At 55.7% G+C, this 14,872-nt stretch overlaps 1 protein-coding gene across 10 annotated transcripts in view; it reads right to left on the bottom strand.

The window, feature by feature from the left end:
* Positions 1–625: 625 nt before the first annotated feature.
* BCAS3 (BCAS3 microtubule associated cell migration factor) overlaps positions 626–14,872 on the bottom strand; it is a 703,083-nt gene continuing 688,836 nt past the window's right edge. For 4 of the 10 annotated variants that reach the window (XM_024234724.3, XM_063718802.1, XM_063718804.1 and 1 more), the window contains 2 exons: positions 12,877–12,942; positions 626–1,484 (listed from right to left, as the gene is read on the bottom strand). In XM_024234724.3, coding sequence (XP_024090492.1) covers positions 1,336–1,484; positions 12,877–12,942 — 215 coding nt within the window. In that variant the 3' untranslated portion in view covers positions 626–1,335. Of the gene's footprint in view, positions 1,485–4,732; positions 4,824–12,876; positions 12,943–14,872 lie in introns of all 10 variants that reach the window. The other 6 variants (XM_024234727.3, XM_024234725.3, XM_024234729.3 and 3 more) reach the window with 3 other exon arrangements.

Here is a 14,872-nt window from a genome sequence, read left to right as displayed (position 1 = left end):
AACTCAACTTTTCTATGGCTGTTCCATTAAACTTTGCCCCAAACCACACCTGGCTCTGTGGGTTTCCTTCCATTCTCCAAGGCCTCCCTGGGGTCTCTGGGAAGTGTGGGCCAGGGAAGGGGGCAAAGGACTAGCATTCGTCTCCTTCCTGCTCAACGCACCATTTTTTCTGCCTGTTCCTGTGTCCTTGTTGCTACTTACTTTAGGTCCAGAAGTGGTGGTGGTGGGGCGGGGGGACAAAATCAGGAACTTGTCATCTGAAAATTACAACAAGGTGCCCCCCAGATAAGGCTTTGCCAGACTCTCTCCCTGACAGCAACCCACCAGCACATGGCAAACCCTGATCCCCAGGGAGGAGGGTCCAACCCTGTGGCACCCCAAGAACTCATTGCCTCTGGTAACAGGCAAGATGCTTAGAGAATGGGCTTAAATCAAGATGCTTGGAGAATGGGCTTAAATCAGGCCCCATCCAAATTCCAGGACAAAAGTTCTTCCCATTCCAATCCTCCACTGACTCCTTCTGCCCCCAAGTTGCACATGAAAGGGGTTGTTGGGATCCTGGGCACTCAGGCCATAGGACTCTGCTCAGCGTTTGGAGAGGACCCTGACCCCAGCAACTCAGGGATGGACACCAATTGCAGCGTGATTTATTGGACAAGACGTGCACTTTTCAACAGGGCCTCAGTAACCACGGTTTCCTTCACTGATCAGTACAGGACCAGGGTAAAGGGGCTTAAAGATAAGAAAGACAAACTCTTTCCATGAACAGATGGGGAAAGAAAGGAGGAAGAGAAGAGGCATCCCCTCCCTTCCTCCTTCCCTAGAACTCTGGGCCTCCGTTCACCCCGTGCTGGAGCGGGGCTGACCAAGGGAAGCTGGGGGCAGTGTGTGTCACAGCCAGACATGAGCTGAGGCTGTGACTGTCCACTCAGGATCAAGATGGCCAGGTGGACCATCAACTCTGTCCCCACTCAGGCCCCCAGATCTGGTCACTGTTCCAGGCCCCCCCCCCACCCGCCCCACCATGGGTAAGGTTAAAAAATACAAAAGCGGATCCAATGCAGGATGTCATATGCAAACATACACAGGGACCGAGCTTCTGCAGTCTCTCCTGGCCACAGCCTCCACTGACGGGTGTGGCAGAGGGCAGGTGCGCCGAGGTGCTTGGAGAAGGGTCTCTTCTCCATCCAGGTAGGAAGGGCGGCTGCTGTCACTAAGCTTGGGGAAGGTGGTTGATGAAGGAAGAGCAGAGACTGAAGGGTAGGACCAGAGTGGGGCTTCTCCCCTCCTCCAGCAGGGGAGGGGGCTGGCCAGTCAGAAGCAGGTTGCTGGTACCTACGGGAAGCCAGTCGGGAAGAGGCTGAGGGGCTGGCTCTCATTGGTGGGCAGCGGAGACCGGTAGCCATCAAAGTTTCTTGGTATGCTGCCGCTGGTGGAGCCTGAGCTGTTACTCAGAGTCTCGATGCTTCCCTCTCGCTGAAGTTCTGCAAGACACAGGAGAGGGCCAGGCCTGGTTAGAGTTGGGTCTGGGGAGTGGGGGCGCCATCTGGGCCAGGCTGCCTGCCTTGAGGCACCATTCTGGGTTCACTTGTGTCCTTCCGCAGGGGGATGCCCGCCTGCTCCCTGGATGGGCAGGGGGCAGCTCAGGTCACAGGAAGGCTCAGCCAGGGGAGGGAAAGCCCCCTGGCTGGCAGACTCCGGTGTGAGAGCACGGTCTCCCTGTTGTGGGAAGCCCTTTAGGCCCGAAGCACGGCCACCCTGACGATGTGTGTGGACGACACAGCTCTTCACGAGCCCGTACCCATGCCTGCACACACTCATGCTCAGCCAGCATGCCCCCAACTCCACAGTGCCTTCTGTCCCGGTTCTACAGGGGAGGCAGGCGGGGAGAAGCCAGGACACGGGAGTGCCTGCAGCATCCCTGCCTGATCTGTCCCCACCTCTCTCCTGCCCTGCCTGTGCCTGGAGCTTCTGCCTGGCTTTGCTACTCACTCATTCACTCATGCTCACCCACACAGTCTGTCTGCTGGCCAGGTCTTGGCTCATCTTTGGCACCTCCTGGCAAGTGTCCTGTTTCCCTGGGAGGGGATGCCTGGTTTGAGAAGGTCCCTGTTTGCCTGAAGTGCCTCCTTTCTCCTTTCCTCTTAGGCCCCAAGTCCCCTGGAGGCCCCTCAGCAGCAACCTGAAGGGCAGGCAGGGAGTCCTGCCCTCCTCGTCCTCTGCCTCCCTGGCCCTGCACATCCATGTTGCCACCTCAGATATGGCAGCCTGATGCATCTCATTCAGCTATGGACCCCTCAATTGTCCTACCATCTCTTGGCCCAAGTCAGGTCCTGGGGTAGGTGGGTTGGGAACGGAATTCCCTGCTTGCTGAGTGCAAGGAAGAACCAATTACTTCTTGGCTTTTTGAAGGTGGTCAGTTCCGATTCCCTTTCAGTCTCCCCCGGGGGCTCTGACATATGGGCACACACACACCGGGCAGTCTCTGGAGTCTGCCCCAAGCCAAGATATGTAGACCTGCAACCTTTCCTTCTCCAAGGGATGCCTGCCTGTGACTGAAGGAGTCTGGCCTGTCCACCCAGGAGTGCAGGACCTCAAAGCAGTCACTTGAAACAGCAAGATGTGCAAAAACGTTGCACTCATCTGGTCTGGCTCGAGACCTTGGTCTTCACCCTGCAACCGCTCCCGGGCCCCCCGCCACCACACGCGCAGTACAGCTGGCTCTGGTTAGGGAATGAAGGGGTCATGGCCTTCACTCCTGGGCTGGCCAACACCAGCCAGCCAGGAATGAGCCACTGACCCCCACTCCCCGCAGGCCTGCAGCAGCCACAGAGTGGAGCGGGGAGGAGGTGGGCACCTGGGCCTGGGGAGGGGAGGGGCCCTTGGGATCCATCAGCCGAGTCTGTCGCCTGGGTCTCGGTGGGACAGTTCACTGGGACACCAGGGCCTCTTGGCAAATTGGGGAAAGTAGGGGGATGGGACTGTGGACAGGGACTGAGGGCCTGACTATGGTCCCTGACCTCCAAGGGACATTGGCTGCCTGGGAAAGTCAAGAGCTATCTGGATACGGATAGAAAACAAGGCAGGTGGGATCTTTTTTTCCTGCTCCTCCTTTGGTATCACCCTAATCTGGGGGGACAGGCCATCGTGCCATGAGATGGAGAGGGTGGTAAAGCCAAGAGTAGACCCTGGGGATTCTACATGGAAGCTCCAGACTCCAAGAGACCCCTCTGTTGCCTTCTTTCCCCACAAGCAAGCCGAGGAGTTGTGGGCGATCTGTCCCACCGCCCTCATGCGCGGCCGGCCCGGCACTAGGGGGCGCTGACAGCAGGGCCAGGCGGGCGGGAGAAGAGCACCGGCAGGAGCAGGAAAAGCAGGGGCTTCCTCAGGATCGGGCAGCCAGGCCTAAGGAAGAAGGCCCCTGAGGAAGGAGCAGGCAGGGCCATCAGGATGGGGAAGGCTGGCCCCTTTTTACAGCTCAGGGGCAGCTTTAATGGCCTTGATGCAAAATGCCTCCACATCCACACTGCCAAGGAAGCCAGGAAACGGGAGCCCGGGCCCAGGCATGGCACCCCCACCGTCCCTTGGCACAGGCCCCCAGCAAATACCCCAGCAGCCTCGGTGGTCCCACCAATGAGTCTTCATGGACGCACCCCAGCCCATCACACCACAGTGCAGGGAAAGCCGCCCAGGGGCTTACAAGATGAATGTCCTGTTCTTGGGGGCCAGGGACAACCTGAGCGCCTTGCTCGCATTTTCCCTTTGCCAGTTAGGCCCGGGTAAGATGGATGGGGGCAGCGTTCTCCCTCGCCCCGGCATCCCAGGGTAAGGTAACCAAGGCTCTGCTGAACTTCTCCCTCCTCTGCCTCTGTCCTGGCTAAGCCTGCACTGTGTGCCTCGGTCTCCTGACTCCAGGTCACCCACCCTGTGCCAAAGCCAGAGTGGGCTGTCTACAGCACAGCCCTCATCTTGCTTTTCCTCTGCGTAAAAGCCTTCAGCCACTCCTAACAGTTCCCAGGGCAAGGTCTGAACTCCCCAGCACTATGAAATGGCCTTCCATGACCTGCCGCCAACCCCTCACTAGTGATACCCATTATTATGTCTGAGACACAAAAGTGATGAAGCTCTGTGGTATTTGGACCCATCCAGGTGGTTCTAGGCCTCTGGGCCTGTGCTCCTGTAACTTGCTCTAAAAAGCCCTTCACCGGCTCCCTGGGCCCCAGAACACCTACTTATCTTCCAAAGCTTAGCACGAGTGTCCACTCCTCTGTGAGCCCGTCCTGTCCCCCAAGCAGAGCCCACCAGACCCTACCCTGTGCTGTGCTGACTCCTAGCCCAGGCCTCCTCATCGTCCCATGTGTCTCATCTAGGGGAGACCCCCTCAGGGGGGTTCTGTGCCTTATCTCTGTATCCCTAGTGGCCTGGAAAATCATGGGTGCCCTAAACATTTCTAGCATGAATGAATGAATGAATGAATGATGTGGTAAGCGGAGGTGGGGGCCCATTCTTCAACACAGACTAACAGTGAAAGAAACGGGGGACTGCCGGCCCCGGGGCAGCTTTGTGGGCACTTTTCTCCACGCCTCCTCTCAGACCCCTTCTGTTCCTCCCCCTGCAGGCAGGGGTGTGTGTGGGAAGTGGAGGGGAGGAGGGCTGCTCAGATTCCCCCCTCCAAGTCATCCCGGCCGCCCAGCCCTATGAGCAAGCGGCAAATGGAAATGTGTGGCCTTACCTTCCTCCATCCCGAACGCATGCTTTGTTACTGTTGGGTTGCTCACGGACGCTGGGCTGTTGGCATTGTTTTTTTTTTCCTTTTTTTTTCCCTTTTGAAAAGAAAAGCATTGAGGAATCTTTTTGGAAAAGATATGGACAACGATTGAGAAGTACACTGATCTCTGCAAGCAGGTGGAGAGGTGTCAGGAGGCGTGGGGGCACACCGTGAGGAGGGGGAGTTTGCAGTCAAGGAGGACGGTGACATGCATGTGTAGGGGCTGGGGACCAATCTGTCTTGGGGGGTCCCAGAGATGGATCTGCTGTGACAGAGGGGGCCAAGACCCCATTCAGAGTGGGGGAGGGGGAGAAGAGTCACAGGCTCAACATGAAGAACAGTTTTAGGAAGTGGGAGGGGTGGGGACCTATGGCCCATGCAGTGCCAGATGGGACCCCATGCAGGTGGGTTGCCGGAAGAGGACAGGGAAACAGACTGCGGTTTTCAGGGATGCCCTTGGACCTTCTGACTCAGTGGCCCAACTCCTGGCTGCTGCCCTCCTCCCCCACTCCCAAGACCTCCAGGTCTGGGCAGCTGTCCTGCGGTTGAGGTGGACCTGTGGGGGAAGTCCATCAGGAACCTGCCAGGGCCCGGAAGAGAGTGCTGGGGGCTCTGTGGCAGGAAATGAGGGAAGTGTCTCCAGCCGCCTCCCCCCTTAGAGGTGTGCAGATTCTGGTCAGTGGGAAAAGCTTTAAAAGAGCTTGTTCTCCAGGCCCCAAAGTAGGGCAGGAGAGGAGGAGTGGCTTCCAGGCAAGTGGCTAGACCCAGTCACCTCATTGTGACCTTGCATTCTCCAGGGATGTGGTCCCCTGGGTGGTGGGCGCTATATGCCCACATTGCAGAGAGCAAAACCAAGGAAGAGGAAGCAATCACTAGCTCTGGTTCTTCACCTCCCACCCCCACCCCACAAGAAAGAACGGGTGCTGGTGCGGGCCACAGGGTGCTGGCAGCTCCAGCATCTCTAAGACCGGCCCCCATGCCCATGCTGGAGAGCCATTCCCTGTTGGCTCATGTTGGAAATGGGCCTGTTACCCGCAGCTGCCCCTCTATGTCTTGGGCCAGGATGGACAGCCCCGAGGGGTAGGGGGATGATGAATGAGTAGCAACCTGAAGGAAAGGTGCCTCCGCTCTCATGAAACAAGTGAAGGATGAGACAGCTCAATCCTTGGCACTACTGTTCTCAGGGTGGAAAAAAAAAAAACGCAAGCTGGATCCTCATGCTGCCCCACTCCATATGGAGCCCATCCAAACTCAGAGGTGTCAGAGGGGGTGGAGGTGGGGGCTGGCCTTTTTAGAGAGAAGCAACCCTGGTCACTTGGGAGCGTGTGCCCAGGGAGATGGGGTGGGGTGGGGTCGCTCTCTGTCTGTGAGGAGGCAAGGGCATGGCTGCCCACACCTCCTCCTACTCCTGAGCTGGGCCGTGCAGCATGGGCCCATGCCCCTCCACCCACAGTGCAGTGTTGTGGCCCCTTTGCCAGGCTGTGAGTTGACGGGCAGCAGACTCCCCGGGAGGGGTGAAATGCAGAGGGCACAGGACCTGTGTGAGACACAGGGAAAGCTGGAGAGGCCAAACCAGGGGCCCCAGCAGCAGGTCGGAGGTAAAGTCGGGCCAGGTACAGTGGCTCACACCTGTAATCCCACACTTTGGGAAGCCAAGGCAAGGGGATCACTTGAAGCCAAGAGTTCAAGACCATCTTGGGCAATACAGCAAAACCGTGTCCAAAAATTAAAAGATTAGCCAGGCGTGGTAGCACGTGCCTGTAGTCCCAGCTACTCAGGAGGCTGAGGCAAGAAGATCCCTTGAGCCCAGGTGTTCCAGGCTGCAGTGGGCTATGATTGTGCCACTACACTGCAGCCTGGCATCTCAAAAAAAAAAAACAAAAAAACAAAAAAACAAAAAACAGCGAGGAAGTCCTGCTTTGGGCTTGGTGTTCTCTGGGTCTCTTCCAAGCTGGACGTCTGGCCAATCAAAGGCCCTGAGAAAAGCTCCTCTGGCTTTGGAAGCAGGGGGCATTGAGCCCTAGTCTCAGGGACCTGAGAGGGGCCAGGGAGGACAGTGCTCTGTTTGTGTTTAGGACGAGGCTGCCTGGGGCCCCTGGTTCAGCCTTTGGGCAGCTCTGGCACTTCTGTCACCACAAAAGGAGCAGCGTCCACAGCTCTGTACATGAGCATTGATGCTGCCCACTGAAGGGACTGGCAGAGCACTGTGACTGGGCCCTGGCTGCATTTCTCCACCCACGCTGACTGGTGGGAGTAGGATGAGACCTTAGAGTCCACTCTGACCCTGCACCCACAGCTCTGCCTGCTGCCAGCAGTGAGCAGGAGGATGAGGATGTTTCCCCTGGCCAGTCCATCCCCCAGCCTCAGAGGACCCGAGAAGGCAGAGGGGCAGTGTCTGCCCATGTTGGTGGAGGCGTTTAGGGAAGTGGTTAACAGCACAGCCCCCGGCCACCTGCTACCTGGGAGACTTTGGGAAAGTTACTCGAATCTTTGTGCCTCAGGTTCCCGAACATGAGGTTAACAATGCCTGTGTCATGGCCTGGTTCTAAGAATGAAATTAAATAATGCATGTAGAGTGCATCACAAAGTGCTTAACGCTTCCAGTCAGCAAATGTGAGTTACTATTATTGCTGCAATCGGATTAGTCATTGTGATGATCCACAGGACTACAGGGTCCCTCTCCAGCCTCCCTCCCCAGCAGGTGTCTCTGCCATCCAGGCCCTCACCAGCTTGGCTTCCACTGGAGCTTGGGAAGGATTCTTTCTTTTTAATCAAGAAATGGCCCAGGGAGGAAGATGGCAGATGTGTGTTTACAGCTTTTCATTTCCCTCCTCGCCTCTTTGCAAATACCCTCTTCCAAGATGGAAAATAAATTTCCAACTCTGTTGACATGCATCGATTTTTCCCTCCTGCATCCACCTCTCAGCTCTCCCACATCAGCAGGGGCTGTGGTTAAGACCCTTGCTGGGGCTAGGCTCCAGGGTGGCCCAGGGGAGCGGATGGCTTCGCAGCACACAGCAGCCAGCAGAGCTGCCTGCGCTTGCCCAGTGCCTGGCTTTGAGAAGGTTTGCAACCAACAGCTTCAGTACCTTCTGCCTGGGGGTTCCTGAATGGGGAGTGAGGTATGTAGTGGGGGTGGTCCTCTCATTAGGAGGTCAGGCATTTTCTGCATTTTCCCTTGATGGGACATGTGAAGAGGAGACCAGCGAGTCACGTGACTGCTCTAAGTTCAGCAAATGAACCATATGGGGTCTGCCCCAAGCGATCAACTTGGTCAGCAAGGGGCCTGCACACAGGGCCCTTATGTCCTGCAAACAGGACCAGCTATGCAAAATGGGGCTTGGAGAGAGAGAGAGAGAGAGTAAGTGGAGGGAAGACTTGAGCAAATTGTGTGGGGTTGAGCAGGGCTGGCAGCCTCCTGGTGCTGGCGCTGGCACCTGGAGAGGTGGTGGCCCAGGCAGACATGGCTCCAGGCTGCTTGTCTTACACCAGTCCTGTGCCTGAAAACAACTGCTGTCTCTTCCAGAGCGTGGCTGAGGAGGCGGGGGCCTGCTCGGTGAGACAGAGACGGAGTTGGCTGAGATTGGCTCTAAACCCCTGACAGCCTTGTCAGAGACCACACTCTGGGATGGAGCCAGCCTCAGCCCCCAGGGCACTTTTTAGGAGGTGAAAAGTGCAGCAGTTAAAGGCAGCCCTGCTTCCCACCGCACTGAGCATACCCACGTCCCAGGCTGCCTGGCTCCCCTGCGCTTTCCCTCTTCCCCACCACCCGCCTGCCAGGCTTCACCCTGCAGTGTGGGGCTCCCCTCCCCACCAGGTTCCTCCCTCAGGCTTCAGAGCTCGCTGCCATGCCCACAGACCAGGGGTCCTCTTTGCCTACCAGCAGTGAGCGCTTGGGAGGACGAGGGGCTGGGGCTAGCAGGGACTGAGAAAGGAGTCCCCTTTCTCTTCTGGCAGAGTACATGCGGTCACCACATGCTATACGAGGGGAGAGAAAATGCTGTGCTGACCCAGCTCCTCTGTCGCTGGTTTGGATGTATCTGAGGACTGGCTGGAGCCATGCTCAGGATCGGCCAGATGTGGGAGAAGCCCTGCCCTGCCACTCCCTGTGGACGGCCTAGGGAGGAGGAGGACTGTGCTAGGAGGCCGAGACTTCGCTCTGGCCTCAGTTCTGTCACAGATGTGCCAAATGACCTGGGCAAGTCACTTCACTTCTCATCTGCATCAGCATCTGTGGCACAGGAGGGGAGGGTCTGCTCTAGTGACCTCACTGGGCGTGTACGGCTCTAATGAGAAAAGCATGCAGGGGGCTTTAAGAAGCAGAACCCGCACTGGACACGCACGTGAAACTGGGTAAAAAATACGCTTTGCTGCCTCTGCTGTCTTTAGCAGTGGAGGGCCCCCCAGGAGAGGGGTTGAAATGTCTCTCCTAGCTCCAGCTACTCTGTGCCAACCTGGGGGCAGAGCCTTGGCTGATGCCATTTAGGGTGGACTCAGTGCTGAGGGGCATGGCAGGTGGGCTTGGGGGATGGAGAATGCCCAGCCAGGTGCTGCCACGCCACCACTCTGTGTGGATGCCAATGAGGGGCCTGGAGGAGTCTCAGGCACCGGCACACAGGCACGCTGTGCCCGGCTATGAAGAGGGGACAGGGCTTGGAGACTCGTCCTTGGCACTAGGTGCTGGCAGCTGGCCTTGACCTGCCTGTGTCCTGAAGTCCAGCCCTGAAGCTTGGAAGACCCACCCTAGTTCTCAGGAAGGGGTCTCCCCGAGCTACCCTCCAGCGTGACGAGATAGCACTGAGCCCTGCAGACCACAGGAGAGCGGCTGTCCTTTGAGAGCTGCTGGCCAGCGGGCCAGAGCCACATCTGCTTCTCATTCAAATGTCCAAATGTAATTAAATTCCCTACGACGCAGCGGAAGAGTTTGGTAAGATGTGGCTTTCCCCTTTTCCATCAAGGTTAAGAAATCACAGTCTCTCATTCCACAGGCAGACGCGCGTTCCTGCCTGCCACTGGTCCGTCCTATTCCGCAAAGGCAAAGGCCTGTGCTCTTATCTGTTTCCTAGAGCTTATGGGGCTGGGGCCAGCATGCGATACACGGATCTCCCCCACCCCGTGTTCCATTTACCCACCTGAGAGGATTAACAGCTGAGGCCAAAGCTGCGGGCTTGCAGTCGAGCAAGACAGTGTGCTGGGGGTTCGTCAGGGGTGGGGGTGGTGAGTTAGTGCCCCTACTCCTTCTGAAAGGGTCTCCCCGACCCTGAGGAGACAGCACTGTGCTCAGGCTCACCTCAGTGACACACCAGTGTCCTTCCACTGCTGGGATGTGGGGGTGCCATAATACCCTGCTGAGGGGACCCTGGCTTGCTTTGTAGCTCACAGTAGGAAGTGCTTGAGGGTTATGATTCTGGAGTCTTTGGGACAAGGACCTCCCTGTACCTGGCCTGGCCCTACAGCCCAGGGCAGGGTGAGGCCCTTCCCCACCTCTTACTTCTCACCTTGGGGCCCTGGGACTGCTGCAAGGAGGCGCCCCTCTCCCCACCCCCTCCCTGTACACGAAGGAGGAGAGGTATGAGAGATGGTGGAGGAATCCGTCTAATAGACAAGGCCCACAGTGGTGCCTGGCCCTCTCCAGGAATCTCCAGGACCTCCATGTCTCTCAGGACTGTTTGCCACTTCTGGCCTGGAAGGGCTCTGGACAGCTGAAGGGACAGCAGGGTCCAAGGTGCAGTCCTCTGTGAGAGGGGGTGCCCTGTTTCAGGCTTCAGTGCCTCTGCCCCTCGGCCTCCTGCCCAGGACTTCCCCATATCCAAATCCAGGCAGAATGGTCCCTGGAGGGCTGCTTTTCCCGGCTTCCCTTCCCACTGGAGGATCTTCTGTTCATGGCTTCTTTTAGTTCATGGCATTTATGACTTTCATGGTAACGGTTCCATTCTCCTTCCCCTATGCCAGTTTTTCTTATCATTGTGGTACAGGCTATATGAGAGTTTCTTTCTTTTTTTTTTTTCTGGAGACAGGGTCTTGCTCTTTCACCCAGGCTGGAGTGCAGTGGTGCAATCTCAGCTCACTGCAACCTCTGCCTTCTGGGTTCAAACAATTCTCCTGGCCAGGCACGGTGGCTCACGCCTGTAATCGCAACAGTTTGGGAGGCCAAGGCGGGTGGATCACCTCAGGTCAGGAGTTCGAGACCAGCCTGACCAACATGGTGAAACCCCGTCTCTACTAAAAATGCAAAAAATTAGCTGGGTGTGGTGGCGGGTGACTGTAATCCCAGCTACCGGGGGGAGGCTGAGGCAGGAGAATCCCTTGAACCCGGGAGGTGGACACTGCAGTGAGCTGAGGTCACGCCATTGCACTCCAGCCTGGGCAACAAGAGTGAAACTCTGTCTCAAAAAAAGAAAAAAAAAAAAAGCCAAAAAACAAAAACTGATTCTCCTGCCTCAGCCTCCCGAGTAGCTGGGATTACAGGCATGCACCACCATGTCTGGCTAATTTTTGTATTTTTAGTAGAGATGGGGTTTCACCACGTTGGCCGGGCTGGTCTCAAACTCCTGACCTCAGGTGATCCACCCTCCTCAGCCTCTCAAAGTCCTGGGATTACAAGCGTGAGCCACTGCGCCCGGCCCCAGGCTTTATGAGAGTTTCTTAATAAGTGGGGGTATTTTTCATTTTGAAACAAGCTGTCCTGAAAGTTAATGACTTATTGCGGCTGTGGCTGCTACCCAGAGACCAATGGGGGTTGGGGAGAGGATGACCAGGCTGGGGATAGGAGAGAATTTTCTAGATTAATAATGCTGTGCTGAGGTTGAGGTCCCTTTAAGACTCCTGGCCAGCTCCCGTGTTAGAGTCCCACATGCTGCTCACAGCAACCCTACCAGAGAACCAGAACCACGTACAGGCACACATGGCATCTGCGTGCTGAAGAATGCTGGCCCTGGGGACAGGCACACACACGCAAGTTGGTGTGAACCAACCAATCCCAATGTCACTGACCTGGCTCTAAAGAGGAAGAGCTTTTCAGGTTTGTTTCCAAATGGTAAACCTGAGTTTAGTAACAGATTTAACTTCTCGGTGGCATTTAGCGTCTGGTAGCCTTGACATCAGTGAACAAGGTTTGAAGTTAAATAACCCAGTTCTTGGTCGAGTGTTCTAGGCCAAACCTAGCTAGCCAAAGGAATGGTGTTGGGACACGGCCTCTGTTGCCCTCTTTGGGGTCCCAGCCTGTGTCTCAAGCCCACACGCCGTGGCTGGGAAAGGATCACAGTCTCAGCTAATTGTGGTGGTGCCGCCGCCCGTCCAGATAGAAAAGGCCTGACTGATGCCGGTCTGCCTTTGTGCTGTGCTCACAGTCTGGCTGCTGGTGCCGGGGATCTATTCATTATTCAATTCAGCTGGCTCAGGCGAGCCTTTCCATTTGCTCCTCCAGGAGGAATAACAAATCTAGAAATGCAATTCCACTTTGGTGTATTAAGATATCGATTTGCCTGTCGGGTGGAAATGCATTTGTTCTGTCAGCCCTCCCCTGGGTAGGAAGGGGTTAACCAAATGTTTATCACAAGGCTGGCTTCAGAGTTGAAAGTAATGTGATCAGTAATGAATTTTGTGTTACATTAGGTTGTATAAATGGACAGACAAGCGCAGACAACAAGTGGCCAGGAGTCGGGGCTAATCTAATGATGTAAAAATAGAGACAGCACCAATTATACTAGGGGCCAGCTCCAGGCTCCTGCAGGGACTGCAAATGAATAGGTACAAATCAAATTACTCACTAATAGACGCACTACAAGAGGGGCAGTCAATGGTAAATGCATTAGAGCCTAGTGACCTCCCTGCTCTGCACAGCAGAGTCCGAAAATTTGACTTCCATCTTCAAAGTGGGGGGCAGGGAGTGGCGTTCTCAAAGAAACTCTTGTTGGGTGAAGGATGACAACCACTCCCCATCCCAAACCAGTCCCCTTCCAGAAGGGACCTCCCGTCTGAGCTGACCCCTGCCCTCCCTAGAGTGCTCCTGGGCCTGGGCACGAGGGCGTAGGAGGGCACCCTCTTGAGGGACAAAAGAAGCAATGGGACAACCCCTTCCACATAGGCAAAGATAGGACGTTACATACCAAAACACTTCACAGCCACGTGTCTCTCAGGGGGGAAGGTTTTTACTGCTACGTCAAGGGCTGTGTCTGTATTGAAAATAAAATATTCCTTTAAAGAGGATCACAAACTGGACCTTTAAGAGAGCAGGAAGAGCTGAGATCAAAGTGAGTCGTTACCCAAATCTGGCTTGACCACTGAGAGCTTTGCGGGGGTGTTCATGGTCTGTTCCCAGGCACAGCACATCTAGGGTTTTGCAGATTTCTCACTAGCCTAAACTGGTATCATCCTTCCCTCTCTCCCTCCTCCCCAGTCCAGCTGCCTGAGTTCCTACACTCCTGCCTGCTGCACAGGGCTGGGGTAGGGAAGGATGTAGAGAGAAAGCCGGCATCCTGGGTAACCCCTCAGATTTTCTTCCTCCTCTCAGCTTCCATGGATTTAGAAACCAGGTCTGAAGTTCAAAGCTGCATGGCAGTGTGTGGTTGGGCTGCTTAGAGAAAGGTCACAAAGACCAGCTCAAGGGCACTAACCACGGGATCCTACTCAGCTCTCAGTGGTCGGGGATGGATAACGCATGAAACCGAGAAACTCCAGGCCTTATAAGGACCCAGCCCAGGCTCATACTCCACCAACCCACCCCTCGGGTCAGCACCAAACAGTCCCACACAACAGCATGGAGATGGCATGCTGGCCCTGGCCAACTGGAGCTGGGAGATGATGGGAACATTCCAGGAAAACGAACGCAGCGGGCATGGAATGGAAAAGTCATCCTGAACAAATGACACGACTGGATGGCGCTTCTCCCAAAACTCAATGAAGGGTGCAGAGGGGTGGAACTGCAAGCTAGCGGGCTACACCCCATAAAACATATGTGGGTAACAGGGGAGGGCTGCGAAGCCTGGTGCTGGGGGATTTTGCCAGTGAATTAAAAAATGTCTTATGCAGTGGGCCGGCAGGTCCCTGGGGGCAGGGGTGACGAGGGAGGAGAAGTAGACAGGAAGAAATAAGTAAAAGGCCAAGGCTGGAAAGCTGTTTCCGGGATGGGTGCTCCAAAATGCCTTCTTCTACTAGGGAACTTCACTTCTCTGTTCAGTTCAATCGGACTGGCTTGGCTTGGCCTTCTTGGTACAGTGCTCTATGGCTTCTAGGAGCCAAGATTCTGGATTCCTAAAGGGTCAGAGGGTCATTGCCAACTTTCATTTTCTGTGAGCAAGTGTGTCTCCCTCTCTCAGCAGCCACCACATCCAGGGGGTGGCCTCCACATCTCGGGCCATGTTTCGAGAAGGCAGAGGGGCAGAGGCAGGGGCAGAAGGGAAAGGTGGGAATTTAACCATCCATGACCGCGTTCAACTTTGTTCAGAATCTCACACCTCACAGAAAGGTCAGTGGTTAAAAGTCAATACTGTGGCAGAGGAGGAGGAACAGGGAGAAATCCTCCCTTTTGTTAACCATTTACCTATGTTAATGCTTCCAGAGGAGAGCCTGTGCTCTGGGGGTCCAACAGCCCTCCCCCAGCCCCTCGGTCCAAGCCTGTGCCTTTCCACAGGAATTCCTGCTTCATGTTGGGGCAGCACCTGGAGAGGGGACTCTGAAGGGTCACAGAGGTCACACTGGCACTTCCTCCTTGTTGATAGGAATCACTGTGCCTTGGTGAAAGAGTTGAAAAGTGACTTTAGACAACTAAGAAATATGCAGAGGAGAGTCTCAGCCCAAACTCCCATTACAGCTCTGCCCCTGGCGGGGCTTCCAGTAGCCTTAGTGACGAAGGTGGGGTGGGGGAAATGATCTACCCAGAATCAGATTTGAGACCTGGCCAGAAACTAACAAGTGTGACTTTTAATCAATAACTATTCCCGTTGCTTTGACTGGCTTTCATTTACCTCTCAGGGGCCACAGAAACCCATCCAGTCACTCAACAAACATTAACTGAAGCTCAGCCTGGCTCTCCTTCCGGTGCTGGTTGCTGGGCACGGAGAAGGCTGGTGGTTGGGGATAACAAAGATGGTTCAGACTCGGTTC

The sequence above is a fragment of the Pongo abelii genome, chromosome 19, assembly GCF_028885655.2.
Source record: "Pongo abelii isolate AG06213 chromosome 19, NHGRI_mPonAbe1-v2.0_pri, whole genome shotgun sequence".
NCBI classification, from domain to species: Eukaryota; Metazoa; Chordata; class Mammalia; order Primates; family Hominidae; genus Pongo; species Pongo abelii.
Note: the sequence above shows the minus strand (reverse complement) of the source record. Positions and strands in the feature narration are given on the sequence as shown.